Consider the following 15,103-nt stretch of genomic DNA (forward strand, 5'->3'; position numbering starts at 1 on the left):
TATGATCCAAAAATCCACTGAATGTAAACTCAAGACAAATGAGAAAATATAGAAAGATTTGCGTTAGAGTGTTCACAGCAGCATAATTCACAATAGCAAAACTTAGAAACAATAATCAATAAGAAGATGATAACCATAAAATGGAACTAAGCAATAAGAAAGAATAACTGATAAAACCAACAACTTGGATGAACTGCAAAAAACATTACTATACTGGGCAAAAGAAGTCAGACACAAAACAGTTCACACTGTTATGAGCCCATCTACATGAAGTTTAAGAACAGCCAAAATGAATGTATACTGGTAGAAGTCAAAACAGTTTTGTCAGAATAACGGCTTCTGACTGGAAAAGAGTATGAGGGAACATTCTGGAGTGATGGCAACGTTCTCTGTCTTCATTTGGATAGTGGTACATGCATATGTAAAAAATTCTTCAAGTTGTACATTGAAGATTTTTGCAATTTATTGGATATGAAATATACCTCAAATTACACACAAAAATTTATTACATATAAACCAGAATGGTTAAAATTTTAACAGATTGACAATTCCAAGGCTTGGCAAAGAGGCAGAATAACAGGAAATTTCATACAGTGTTGGTAGGAATCTAAACTAGTGCAACCACTATGAAAAACAGTTTGACATTATCAGCTAAAACTGAAGATACACAAAAATGTTCATAGCAGCATTATTCATAATTGCCTGCAAAGTAGAAACAATTTAAATATCCACCCAAAAAAGAGCAAAAACATCAAGCATGACATATTTGTATAACAGAAATTCCACAGCGACAAACTACAGCTCCATCAACATGGATGAACCTTACAAAATAACGCTGAGTGAAAGCAGCCAAAGAACACAAACTAAACGGTTCCATTATTGAAAGTTGAAAAAGCAGGCAAAACTAAACTACCAAGTTTGGGTGCAACCTTACGTAGAAAAGTAAGAAAGTGATTATCATAAAAGTCAGGACAGAGGTTACTCTAAAGAAAGACGAACAGTACAGTTCATAAGGAGGGAGTTTCAGGAGGGCTTTCTGGGGTGCTGATGATTGTCCATCTAATGATCTGAATACTGGTTACAACGGTTATGCTTTAAAATCCTCACATCAAATATGATGCACAGATCGATGACCCTTCTGTACGTATCAGAACAAAACAAAAAAAGGTTACAAATAAGAACCAAAAAAAGGTTTTAAAAAAAACCAATCGGACCTGGTGACTGACTGGGTTTGGTGGGGGAGGGGAGGGTAAAGAAACAATCGAGGAAAACTCCCAGGGTTCTGACTTCCACAGCTGTCTGAATGGAGATGCCTTTCACTGAGACAGGAAGCAGCATTTTCAGAAGACTGTGACTTCAACCTCGGACATGGCGAATTTACAGTACCTTTGAGACATCCAAGCAGAGATGGTCAGCCGGCAAGTAGATTTGCACATCTAGAGCTCGAAGGAGAGGTCCAGGCCAGAGATAAAAATTTTGGATTCATCCTCAAGTGGAGTCATGGACATGGATGTGATTGGTTAGGGACAGAAGACTGACAAGAGGGTGTAGAGCTGATCCCTGGTATGGCAACATTTAATGGGCAGGTACAGGAGGATAAGCCAATAAAGAAAACTGAGAAGGAAGCAAGTGGTGGGAGGAAAACCAAGAACATGTCATGAACCATTAAGCAAGAGAAGAGAACGTCTCCTGAGTAATTAGTCATTCACTGCAGGTTAATGCATAGTTAAGAAAGGATATGGGTGGTAAGCCAGGTTTTACTCCACCTATTTCTGGCTGATTTGAGAGAAGCAACAACCAAGAGAAAACCAGTGCTTCTGACAATGGTTCGAAGTTTTTGTTACCTTTAGAAGTAAGGAATCAAGGCCCCTCTCACTCTTTTCCCTGACTCTCAGGAAGGAAGAAGACAGATCTGAGAGCACTGATAGGTCTTGTGTGCTACTGGGTAGAATCAGCATTAAAAGGTCAGCACACGGGTGCGGGCTCACTTTTCTGCTTCTTCCATGTGACTGAAGTGGTATGAGACTCCTTCAAGAGAGGACTTTCTCTACTCCAAGTGGGAGCCAGGGCCAAACCTACTACTTGGGTAGAAAAGGCCAGAGGCAGGTGGCCAAGGCCAGATCAGCAGTCAGCCAGGGCAAATGGGCTCTCTCTGGTTACATGGCCCTGAACACTGATAGGAATGAGTTAGAGCAGGTTTTGCCCACATCACAAGGGGAAGATCTAGCTGTGTTTGAAAACTGGGGAGATGGAGGGTGTCCGTATTATGGCCTGTTTCAGTTTGAAATAAATGAAGCTTAACTAAACTGAAAAAAACCAGCATCTCTACACGAACCAGGTAGGATGATTCCAGCCTCTTGTCTTGGAGTTTGGTGCCCAAATCCTAGTTAAGAATAAAATGCAAAGTATTTTGGTTTTTCATTTGCCAGTATAAATATTTAATACAAATCTTTCCCTTAGGGACCCTACAGACTTGAAAATAATGGCTGTGGACTGGGGAGAAATCTAATATTTCTGGATCCCTGACCAGAATACCATTATAAAATGTCTCAATTTCTAGCACCACATAAATCACGTACAAAATAAAACCAAACCACAATGGGCATCTAGATTAAAAATGGCATCAGATTAGCAACTCCAGAATAAATAAAAAGACACAATATGTTTGATCCTTGACAAAGAATTTAGTAGAGGCTGTCTCCTTTCTAAATTCATCTATAAATTTACTACAATTCTAGTCAAAATCTCAATGGGATTTTTTTTTTAGAGCTCATGAAAATAAATTCTAAAATTCACCTGAAATAATAAACACATGACAAGAGCCAAGAAAAAAATTAAAACAAGCATAACTGCTCTACCAGGTATCAAACTGTGTTATATAAAGGCACAGAGGAAAGGGGCACCCTGGTAACGGAATTCTGCAGAAACAAACACAAACATGTAACTGGTATAGAACTGAATCCAGAAAGAGGCCCTGTGTACATAAGGAAATTCTTGCAGCACTGCAAATATGGACAAGTCAATAAACAGAGTTAGGCAAAAGCCTAACGGTTTAGAAAAAAATAAGTTAGATCCCTACCTCACACCAGACACAAAAGTAAATCCCACACAAATTAAAAGAGCTAAATATGGGGAAAAAATTCAAACACAACATATGAAAGTTAAAAAAAAAACTTGGGATAGTAGAGATTTTGCTAAACAAGATTAAAGGAAAAAAAAAAACCTCAAAATACAAAGAAGTCAAAGATGGAGCCACATAAAAGTTTAGATTTCTATATGAATAAAAACACTACAAACGAAATTAAAAGACAAGTGAGAAAGTAGGAGAAAATATGTGTAGCACATATAACAAAGGATTAACTATTATGACATCTAAAGAATTTCTGCCTCACCAATAAGAAAAAGAAGACAAACAACCCGGAAGGGGGAAAATGGGAAAAGGGATGAATACACAATATCCAGAAGTAATATGAATGCCCATTAAACATATGTCTGTACAAAAGTTAGATTACAGACTCCCCTAATGCCTGAAAGCTACATTCTAGGTGATTAAAAAATCAGCTTTTTCAAAACTAAAAGAAATTATAAATACATATTCATCTGATACCAGAATGAGAAATGTCCTTCTAAACTTAAAACTTATGGGAAAAACTTACAAAGAAAATTAATTAAATTTTAGATACTTTAAAAAAAACCATAATGCTGCAAAAATTGATGAAATAGAACTAAAACAGCAAAAATATTAACAACAAATAAAACATCCATACCCTTTAAATATATAAAGCATTTGTCTAAATCAATATAAAAAAATTCTAAGATCTATAGAGGCAAGACTGGGAAAGTAATGAAAACTGTTAATAAAATGTAAAAACCGTTACACCTTGCTCATACTTGGGGAGGAACTCAAAACACTGAGATGACATTTTTCATACATGATACTGATAAAGGTCTAAAAAATGAGAAAGCCCAGTACTGGCAGCCGTACAGAGCACTTGTTCTCTTACATTACCAGTGGGATTTCTAATGATCTGAGAGAACAATTGTGTGTGATAAATGAGGAAAAAAAGGTATAAAATACATACACTATGATCTCAACCATGTTTCAAAATAATAACTAAGTTTGATGAGCACTTCCTTCTGTGCCAGGCACTGTACTAAGACTGTTTACACGTACTGGTGCATTGGTGTCCTTCATAGTCACAATAATCCTGAGTTAGACGCTATTATCATCCTCATCTTATGCAGGAGGAAACTGCGACGACAGAGATGAAGTTATGGTGCTGAGATTTCAACCCAGGTACACTTGCTCTAGAGTCTGTGATCCTAACTATTAGCACAGTGCATAGGAGGAAATGAACTCCTAAAACAGAGTGAAGCTGAATATACTCCACACTTAATTCCTATTTTGTCATGGATCTTCCATCATTTTACTTCTCAAATACAATAATTGTTTTCAGTAAGTCAATAATCACACAACAGTGACAACAGCACCCTTGAAACTCCCCTATATTACAGATGCGAATGACAAAAGAAACTTCATAAGATCATAATTCAATGGTTTTAAAAATGTTTTTTAGCAGAACATTTTTTTTCTGAATGAAATCTTATATGGATCTACAATATGAGAAACAGATTAAAGCAGTATTTTACTCTATTAATGAATTAAAGCAGTATTTTATTCTATTCATGTATTTTAAAAGCTCAAATATATAACATTTACAAAGAAACTCTTTTGAGGAACACAAACTTTAAATTATGGAGGACTGGGGCAGCGAATTTTTTTGTCTGCACAGTATCAAGAAAAACCTGATTCACAGAGATTAGCAGTTGCAAGTAAGAATTTTTGTGTTAAAAAAAAAGCACATTAATGCTATCTAAAAATTTTATTACACTTGTCCAGAAGTCCAAGGAGTAGAACATTTCTAAGTTATATCTCTATTAATATTAGGAATAAGAATACTTGGTAACCACAAATATTTTGGTAAAAAATAAAAATTTTAAACATATGCTAATCATGATATCAAGACATTATACATATGGCAATCACATTATTGCACAATGCAACAAGAGTTGTCTAAGGTAGCAAACTTGCCCATATAATTTTACTTGAGCAAATAAGCACTGGCCTGAATTTTAAAATATCAATATAAAGCTACAATCTTCCCAATCAATAGAAATTTTAAAAATTCAAGTATATGCACAAAGAAAGAAAGAAACTCTATTACAAGGATTGTTATCTGGCTGGTGGCATTACAGATAATTTTTTTTTTCCTTTTTCTTGTTTTCCCTCAAATACCCTAAACACACTGGTGGTTTGTTTGTTTGTTTGCTTTTCTTACTTTTCATTTAAAAATAGTTATAAATCACAGGAATTTGCAAAAAATGCACAGGAAGGTCCCCAGGATCCTTCACCTAACTTCCTTGCATAACTCTAGTACAAGATCACAACCAGGAAACTGACTTTAGTATAATGCAGAGTTTCTTCACATTTCACCAGTTTTATATTCGAGTGTGTATGTGTAGCTCTGTGCAATTTTATCACATTTGACATTTGTAGCTCCGAGTAACCACAGCTGAGATACATAACTGTTCCCTCTCCACAAGGCTCCCTCACGCTGCCTCCTTAACACCACCACCCCTTCCCCCATTCCTAACTCCTGGCAACAACAAATCTGTTCTCCATCTCTATAATTTTGTTGTTAATTATGTTATATAAATGCAACCATATGGAATATAACCTTTTAATGCTGACTTTTTTTGTTTAACCTAGATAATCAGGCAGCACAAATCAGTGGTCTCTAATGTGCTAAAATTTAGCATGATATGCATTTGAGCACATATAAATGTTTATAGTGTTTTAAAGTTTACAATGTTAAAATGTGACTCAAATGCATATGAAATTCCTGTTGTACCATCACAAAACTAGAATTCTGGGGAATGAATTTTAAAAATTGATAATCTAGTACAAGGGTAGTGAAATATAGTACAAATACAGTACAGCAGAGAAACCTAAGGCTCGGAGCTGGTAAGTCTTATCTATGTTTACAAAACATGCGGTTTACGAGAATGCCTGGTTTTGCATTTATCTGGCCAAGCTCTAGATTCCAGTCCTTCCCCAACCCAGGCAGGTATGTTACACGCAAATATGACCACTGGCTATTGCCCTCAAATGGTCAAGTTTTCTGCCTTTCCTCATGTTGTTTCCTAGAATTCTTCCAAATCATCAAGGAAATGAATCCCTGTTAAATTCCTGGTTCTGGTGGTTTAGTCCCATCACGCCCCAGGCCCAGTTCTCCTGTCTCTATGTGCACTGGGTCCTTACAACTCAACACCTCTCTCAGAAAGGACTACCCCACACTAGAAAGGATTCAAACTAAATCCTTTTCCCCTCCCGCCCTGCACCTCCAGGTACCTAGATCCACTTTATCTTTCTTCCCTCAGCTATTCTGTTAGTTTTCCTGATAGCACACCCCACTATCTATCTGACCACTAACTAGGTGTGACAAATGTCGTATCTTCACCAGTTTAGGCTTAGAAGGCAAACAATCCAGGAATTTACTGCTTGAATACCATGGCTTCACAGTAGAGTCCTTGCTCTTCCAAAAAGATGACTCTGAGTAAAAGCTGTAACGTAAAGGCTAGCCATTTTTCACATACAGATTTTTTTTAAAAAGGCACAGATGTTTGCATTTTCTAAAAAATTCTGCTGATATGGGTATCCTTGTATCACTATCAGATCAAACAGAATTTAAAGTAGTGGTAAAGAGCCAGAACGCCTGGGTTAGAATGTGGTTTCTGCCCTGTATTATCTAAATCAAGTTTCATTTACATTCTGTGTGCCTCAATTTTCTCATCTGTAAAATGGTGATAAAAGTGCCTCATAGGACAGTTGTGAGAATTAAATAATGTAAGTAAAGTATTTAGAACATTGCCTAGCACCCAGTAAGCATTATCCAAATGTTAACAATTGTCTCTAACGCATGGCTATTCAGGTTCACCTCCTTGTGATACCTCTCTGTTCCCCCTTGTACTCTCTGTAGTTCATACTCCTTCTGAAATGTGGTACCAAGAAACAGTGGTAACATAAGAAACTATTTCATTTATTAAATTCATCTTGGTCAAAACTAACTACTAGAACAAATTTTCTTTGACATAGTAGCACTTACCAACATTCCACCAAACACAAATTAAGCACTTAAAAGTATGGTGGTGATGGAAAGAATGCGAGCAAAGAGTGAACTACAGATCAGAATCTATAATATGGCAATTTTATGTTTTAAAAATGGAGAGACTAAATGGTCATATTTATGCTTGAATATGCATAAAATGGCTCTGTAAAGTTTCATGGCTGCTTACAGAGAACTGTAAGTCTGGAGGGAAGGGTATGAAAGAGATGTTCACTGTATACACTTTAGTATCTTTCAAATTTGAAGCAGAGAATATATTATCTATATAATTTTAAAAATGGAGTTGGGGGAGAGATACCCCTAAACAAGTACTGTGGAAGCCAGGCTTCTAGTCCTAATCTGCCACTAACAGTCTTACCTTGGGCAAGTCATTTGACCTCTGAGTCTATCTGGACAAAGTAAGAAGCAGCAGAGGTTTCTAGGTTATATTCTAACCCTAAAAATGTATCTCAGTGGTTGAATGTTCCCCAATACAACTGCCACCAGTGCCTATGTCCCAAGAGTGAGCCACAGATGCCCCTTGCCTCTCCAGGAGACTCTCCAAGACCAGCAGGTTATCGAAACTGTTCAGGTCATCAAAAACCGTCTGAGAAATTGTCACAGTCAAGAGGAGATGAAGGAGACATGACAACTGAACACAATATGGTATTCTAGCATGGATCTTATGCTAGAATAAAGACCACTGGATCAAAACTAAAGAAATATGGATAAGGTATGGACTTTAATAATAATGTATCAATATTGGTTCATGAACTATGACAAAGATACCACAGTAATGTAAGACATTACGTTAATAAAGGAAACTGGGTGGGGGATATATGGGAAAAAATATATCTCAAAGAGGGGTAGTAAAGAGATGGTACTATTTTTTTAAGAAGTGAGAGGGGTCCAAAATTTTTCAATATAAGGTGACTTTTTGAGGATGTGAATTGTCAAGCCTATTAATCTTTCAAGATCTTTTTTTTCCCTTGAAAGCCCTTCTTAGAAGTGGTCTAATGTTACTTACAGAAAATATAAATATTCTGTACCAGAAGACCTAAACAGACATTTCTCCAAAGAAGACACACAGATGGCCAACAGGAACGTGAAAAGATGCTTGATACCACAAATTACTAAAGAAATGCAAATCAAAACTACAAGGAGATACCACCTCACACCAGTCAAAATGGCGATAATTAAAAAGTCTACAAATAATAAATGCTGGAGAAGGTGTGCAGAACAGAGAACCCTTCTACGCTATTGGTGGGAAGGTAAACTGGTGCAGCCACCATGAAGAACAGTATGGAAGTTCCTTAAAAAACTGAAAATAGAGTTACCATATGATCTAGCAATCCCAGTCCTGGGCATTTATCTGGAGAAAACTCTTAATTTGGAAAGATATATGCATCCCAGTGTTCATAGTAGCACTGTTTACAATAGCCAAGACATGGAAGCAACCTAAATTTCCACCAACAAATGAATGGATAAAGAAGAAGCAGTATATATACAGTGGAATACTACTCAGCCATAAAAAAGAATGAAATAATGCCATTTACAGCAACATGGATGGGCCTATAGATTATCATAATAAGTGAAATAAGTTAAAGAAAGATATCATATGATACCATTTATATGTGGAATCTAAAAAAGATACAAATGAACTTATTTACAAAACAGAAATAGAATCACAGACATAGAAAACAAACTTATAGTTACTGAAGGAGAAAGGGAGCACAGGGAAAGGGATAACTTAGGAGTCTGGGCCTAACATATACACACTATATATAAAATAGATAAACAAGGATCTACTGTATAGCACAGGGAACTATACCAATATCTTAAAATAACATACAATGGAAAAGAATTTGAAAAAGGACAGATAACTGCATCACTGCTGTCTACCTGAAACTAACACAACATTGTAAATTGTACTTCAATTAAAAAAAAAATCCTGCACATTATTTTGTGTCTCGTCACACTTTTGAAGTTGTTTTAAATGGACTTTAAGTCTTTATACTATGTCATGAAGTGAACAACAGAGTACACTGAAACAACTTATATTTAAAATACATAAATGACTATATCTAAAACAAAAAACTTATACTACTTAAAGATGTTTATTATGAGACACTGCAAAATAGATGAATAACACCTCCAGTCAATGATAACAGCTGTAACTGACTGAGTACATACTTTATTCCAAGTATCTTCCATTTATTTACTCCATGTATCTTCTCTAAACTTACCCACTCATCTGGCAAAGTAGGTTTTAATATCCCCAAATAACATGAGAGGCATCGGGGACTCCAGGAAGATAAATAACCAGCTTGAGGCCACAGGCTAACAAGTGGAAGAGCTAGGAGTCCACCCAGAATCTTTGGACCTGAGCTCAGTGCACCAGACAGGGAGTTAATGTTGACTTGCAGGCTAGGCAGACTTACAACAGAGTTTTTAGTAATTTATTTTAAAAATAAGGAAAAATAAGGAGACGAAAGTAAACTTTTTAATAAAGCTAAATGATTCAATTTAAAGGTCTTTTATTCTGAGGTTCAGTTCTAATTATCTGAGTTAAAATACTCTTTTTAAAATGAAATGACAGTGACCGTACACAGTGGTATGGGTTATTGGTGCTGTTTTTACTGACTATACTCAGCAGAACAAATAAACTGGCAATGCTATTGCAGCCTCCCAATTTGGGGGAAAATAATCCTTTTGAAATCCAAAAGCCTGGGAACTACTTCCTTAGACAATGATGACTCCCAAAATGCTACAAGACGTTACACACACACACACACACACACACACACACACACACACACACACACACACACCCCTCTCAAGATTCCCTCGTTAACCTCTACTTTATTTTATTTGTATTAGGACACTTAAGGATTGTGAAATGAGGATAAAGTGAGTTTTAGCAATCAAAAGTCACAGGAGTTAAAACGCTGGATTCTGGTAGAGAACTTTCCTCAGGATTCTTTTCATCGGCTAATTTTTTTCATCCTTTATCTTCAATTCCACTCACTCAAACCTAGGCTCAAACTTTTTTTTCCTAAAATAGTCACAGTTTTTACTATTACTGCAAAATGGCAATCAATACTTAAGTCAAATAGAACTACTACTTGAGGTCTCCAATAATACGCTTTTATTTAAAGCCTTTTTTCACTTTGACAAAATGAAAAACTTTAATGATGTTTAGTCTACCTACTCCCAAAAGGAAATTGGTCTATAAGTCAGATTCAAGTCACTTTAGTTTCCAAATTTCTGTATCTCTATTAAATATATATGTATATACATATATGTATGTAAACACACGAAAACATATGCATATATATTGCTTTGTAGTAGTTCATAAACATGTTGATCAAACGATAAACTTCTTGAATTATTGTGTACATGGCAAATAAGTTATTTATTACTCTTATTAGCATGTCTTATTTCTTATCTCCTTTAGTGAGCATCAGATTTAAAATATTTTATGTAACCAACTACACAATTAAACATTAGTTTCAGTCACAACATACTAAATTCACACTCATAACTATAAAGAGGTCCAGATATTTTCAGTCTTACATATACACTTTTAATATCACTTGATGTTATTTATATTATTTTACGGTGCTTTATAAAAAAGCAGAGCACAAAAACCTGGATCTTGCAGGATAAATAACTGAAAATATTTATCATCTATATTTATTACATAGTTCAAAAACACTCATTTTTACAGGAAAGCCAATTTAAAGAACTTGAACAGTCTGGATAACACAAAACACTCTTCCCATGTCCAAATGTTAAAAGGTCTAGTTAAATTTATTACAGACTACAATGTTTCCAAAAGCTAAAACTACAATAATTCTACCTAAATTATGTATTAATCTAGTATCAAAACTTATTTTTATTTCTTCTTTTTTCAAATACCTGAAACATACTACTCCATAGTCTTTTCATTATATATTTATTCAACTAAATTTGGGTGCAAGGTATTTTAAGTATAAAAGTTCTTTCCAACAGACAGTGAAAATAACATAAAAATGTCTGCATAAAATACACTCAATGGTTCTCAAAGGGTATCTGAGTCTATTAAGTCTATTAACTTGGTTCAAAATACCCAACAACAAATGTGAGCTTTCTGTCACACTGACATATTTCAACTGTTAACTGCTAACTACATTTTAAACATATTATGTTTAATGTAGTAAAAATGATGACTATTTTCCCACTGAAAAGCTACAGGATTTTGGTTTGAGGGCAAATGAGAAAGAGTACCTGGTCCACCAAGAAGGCTGTCTTAAGTGGAAAAGATCGTAAGTTTGTAAATAGTAACAAAATAAACTCCAATGCTAGGGTGTTCATGTAATCACCAATACGTAGGTCAAAATAAACTAGTGAGCTATACAATCAACAGGAGAGGAAGAAATGGCTCAAATGTGACTACTCAAATTCGAAATATCAAGCATAGTATGTCTCTATTAAAATTGTAACCTATCAATAGTGAAATAATTTCTTTCACTTTTGCTACTTTTTAAAAATGAACTCTCAATTTAAAAAGGAGCAGCCACTTTCAGGATGTAAATTCTTTCCTTCAAAGTAACCTGCCTAGGAAAATCTAATGCGGAAAACAAAATGTAACAGATAAATCAACTGCAACATTAAAAAAAAAAAAAAACAACTTACGATTATCAGTAAAACAAATCAACCCTCCAGTTTAGCAATGCGTGTGTTTTTAATCTTCGGTGGGTTACTCCATTATACTAATCAACAACGTTTAAAAGTCACCCTTATGCCCCAAACATCATCGCTCCACATGACATACACATTTAACTCAAACTAAGCTTAGGCTAGACCCAAACTCAAGCCGTTTCTCCCTTCGGGCACACTTAAATATACCAGTATGAATCCAAGAAATCAGATATGTGAAGTGCCGGTATCTTCTTCCAGAGTAGGGTTAAATTCGTGTTTGCCCGCAAATGTCACCGTCTCAAGAAGTCTGCGAATTCTCATTAGCGCTACAGAGTACAAAGAGGCCTGACCACGGAAACACCTGTCCTAGCACCGGGAAGGCAGTGGGAAATGCAACTCCCGAGCCCACGCCGGCCGCACAGCCTCGGGCTGCAGCAGTGATCCCGGACGAGGGGTGGACACTGACCTCACAGCTCCTTCGGGCAGGGTCCCACACCCCCGACCCGCCTCCCCGGGCGAGAATCAGGAAATCTGTCAAGCCGGCCGGGACCCAACCTCCGTGAACCCCTTTCTCCTTCCCAGCCCGCCCCAGCCTGCCCAACTGCTCCCGGTCAGCTCCGGCCTCCCGGCTGCACTCTGCCACCTCATCCCTCCTCGCCGGGCTCGCGGCCCCACCACCTCCGCCCCGGCGGCCTGGACTCGGGCCGCCCCCCGGGCCGCCGCCCCCCGGCCCCGGCCAGGCTCGCAGCGCCGTCGGTCCCTCCGCGGCCCGGTCCCCGCCGCCCCCCAGGCCCGAGCTCCCGCCGCGCGCTCCCCACCCCCAGCCTCCGCCCTCGCCCCGCTCGGCCGCTCCCGGCCCGCTCCCCCTAGCCAGGCTACCTGGAGGCGAGGGCGGCAGAGCACTTCACCCAGGGCCCCAGGTCGCAGAGGGCCCGGTGCTCGGGGTCCCGTTCCTTCTCCCGCTCCACGTGGTAGGCGTAGATGGAGAGCAGGATCCCGGCGGCGCACACTGCATACCGGGCCACCCGCTCCCAACGCGGCACCGACACTCTCAGCAGGACGGGCGCCGCCATCTTCCCCCCTCCGCCGCCGCCGCCTCCTTCGCCGCCGCCGCCGCCTCCCTCCGCCTCCACCTCAGCCGCCGCCGCCCGTCGGGGCCCGACCCAGCCGCCGCCGCTACCGCCACCGCCTCCGCCGCCGCCGCCACCGCCACCGCCGCCGCCGCGCCCCATTGGCTCGACCGCCTCCTCCGGGCCCCGCCCCTACAGGCGCGCGGCCCAACCGCCCCGAAAGGAGAGAGTCGGGCCGGGCGAGGAAGGCGCGCGCGGGCGCGGAGGGAGGGGGCGGAGCGCGCAACCGACCGGGAGGCCGGGCCAGCAGGCGGAGCCAGAGGCGGCGCGGCGCGTGCGGCGGGCAAGGCCGAGGGAAGGGGCGGGGCCAGGGAGGGAAGGGCGGGGCCAAGGAGGGAAGGGCGGGGCTCAGAAAGGGGCGGGGCGGGGTGGCGCGGGAGGGCCCTAGAGAACCGGCTGCAATGAATACATTTCAAAGATACCACCATGTGTGGCGGGATAAGCCCTTGGCTCCTCCCCCTGGGGAGTGGTAATCAGTTGCCACCCTTTTCCCTTTTTTTGTCATTATCACTTGATATTTTCTGACTCAATCCAAATTAACCTTGGCCAATGCCCAGGGCTCCAGAGCGTTACCTGTTCTTCACCATCACCACCACCTCCAGGAACCTCATGTTCAATAAGTGCAAACATAACTATTTTAAAAAAATTATTTCTGAATGCCTTGATTCCCTGTATGCTGAATTTGAGATGGCTTAACATAATTCATGGAATATAGAAAAATATAAAAATGAACTAAAAAATTCAGGACGAAGAAAAAGACAAATCAAAATAAAAGGAGAGACCAGGAGTAAGAACACAGGCCCTAGGATTTTGCATCATTATTAATACTGAATCATAAATTTATCTTTGAGCTGGTGGCCGAAACTAAGGGGAAAATACATGTATGTTATTCTCACTGTCTCTAAGAAGAAAGAAACACATTATTCCTGGCGATTGCTAGCTTTTTCCTGGTTGCAGCTGTCAAAGAGATTTCAGAAGTTTTATATAGTGATTTTGAGCAATTGATGTCCTTGTATTAGTTACATATCATTGGGTAGCAAGTTACCCCAAGCTTAGCAGCTTAAAACAAAAAAAGCTCTTATTTTCTCACTGTTCCTGTGGGTCAGGAATCTGGGGTCTGTTTAGCTGGGTCCTCTGGCTCAGGATCTCTCACAAGGATGCAGTCAAGATGTAGGCATCTCAGGGCTGGAGAATCCTCTTTCAAGTTCCGTCACATGGCTATTGGCAGGCCGTAGGTCTTCTGTAGCTGTTGGCTAGATCCATCAGTTCCTGGCCACTTGCACCTCTCCATAAGAGGCTGCTAGCTTCCCCTAGCACAAGGAATAAGAGAAAGAAAGGGAAATGGAAGTCACAGTCCTTTTTGTAACTTAATCTCAGAAGAGACAACCCATCACTTTTATACACTCTATTACTCAGAAGCTAGTCAACAACCTAAGTATCCATGAATGGATGAAGGGATAAAGAAAATGTGATATGCACAGACAATGGAATATTATTCAGCCATAAAAAGAAGGAAATCCTACCAATTGAGACAACATGGACAAACCTTGAGGGCATTATGCTAAGAGAACTCCATACTGTTCTCCACAGTTGCACCAATTTACTTTTCCACCAACAGTGCAGAAAGATTTTTGAAACTGGATTTAAGGGATGAGAGGCCATTCGCTTTTCTGGTAGGAGAAAACAAAGATGCAAATGGAGGAACTATGGGGGCCACTTTTCCTTCTGTAGGCAAAAACAACTGGCTGGAGAGAACAAAATTAACACACAGAGGTGGGAAGTGGACAGAGTCTTGATGGGGTTTGAATCCCTGCCCTGGTGAACTGGGTTAGTGTCACCAGAGTCCTGATTATTACAGTAGAGGTGGGAAAGCCTTCCAGGAGAAAGAGATATCTAAACCATGGGTAAGTAGGAGTTTAAAAGTGAGAGATAGTAGAATGTGTATTAGGAATTCAGTCTCTTCAATCGTTCAGCAGAAACACCTGTAGGAGGCAGAAGAGGCAAGCCACACTGTGGGAGAAGATACTTGCATACACGTATTGACAAGGAATTTGTATCCGGAGTGTATCAAGACCTTCTATAAACCAGTAAGAAAAAGATGAACTATTTTTAAAAGTGGGGAAA

The 15,103-nt window shown here is 39.3% G+C and overlaps 1 protein-coding gene across 1 annotated transcript in view; it reads right to left on the reverse strand.

Annotated features, from left to right (window-relative positions):
* VKORC1L1 (vitamin K epoxide reductase complex subunit 1 like 1) overlaps positions 1-13,051 on the reverse strand; it is a 49,615-nt gene extending 36,564 nt beyond the window's left edge. Inside the window, exon 1 of the mRNA XM_032460361.1 lies at positions 12,729-13,051. Within this exon, the coding sequence (XP_032316252.1) occupies positions 12,729-12,922 (194 nt within the window). The 5' untranslated portion in view covers positions 12,923-13,051. The remainder of the gene's footprint in view (positions 1-12,728) is intronic.
* Between the last annotated feature and the right edge of the window lie 2,052 nt (positions 13,052-15,103).

Source organism: Camelus ferus, chromosome 18, assembly GCF_009834535.1.
Source record: "Camelus ferus isolate YT-003-E chromosome 18, BCGSAC_Cfer_1.0, whole genome shotgun sequence".
NCBI lineage: Eukaryota > Metazoa > Chordata > Mammalia > Artiodactyla > Camelidae > Camelus > Camelus ferus.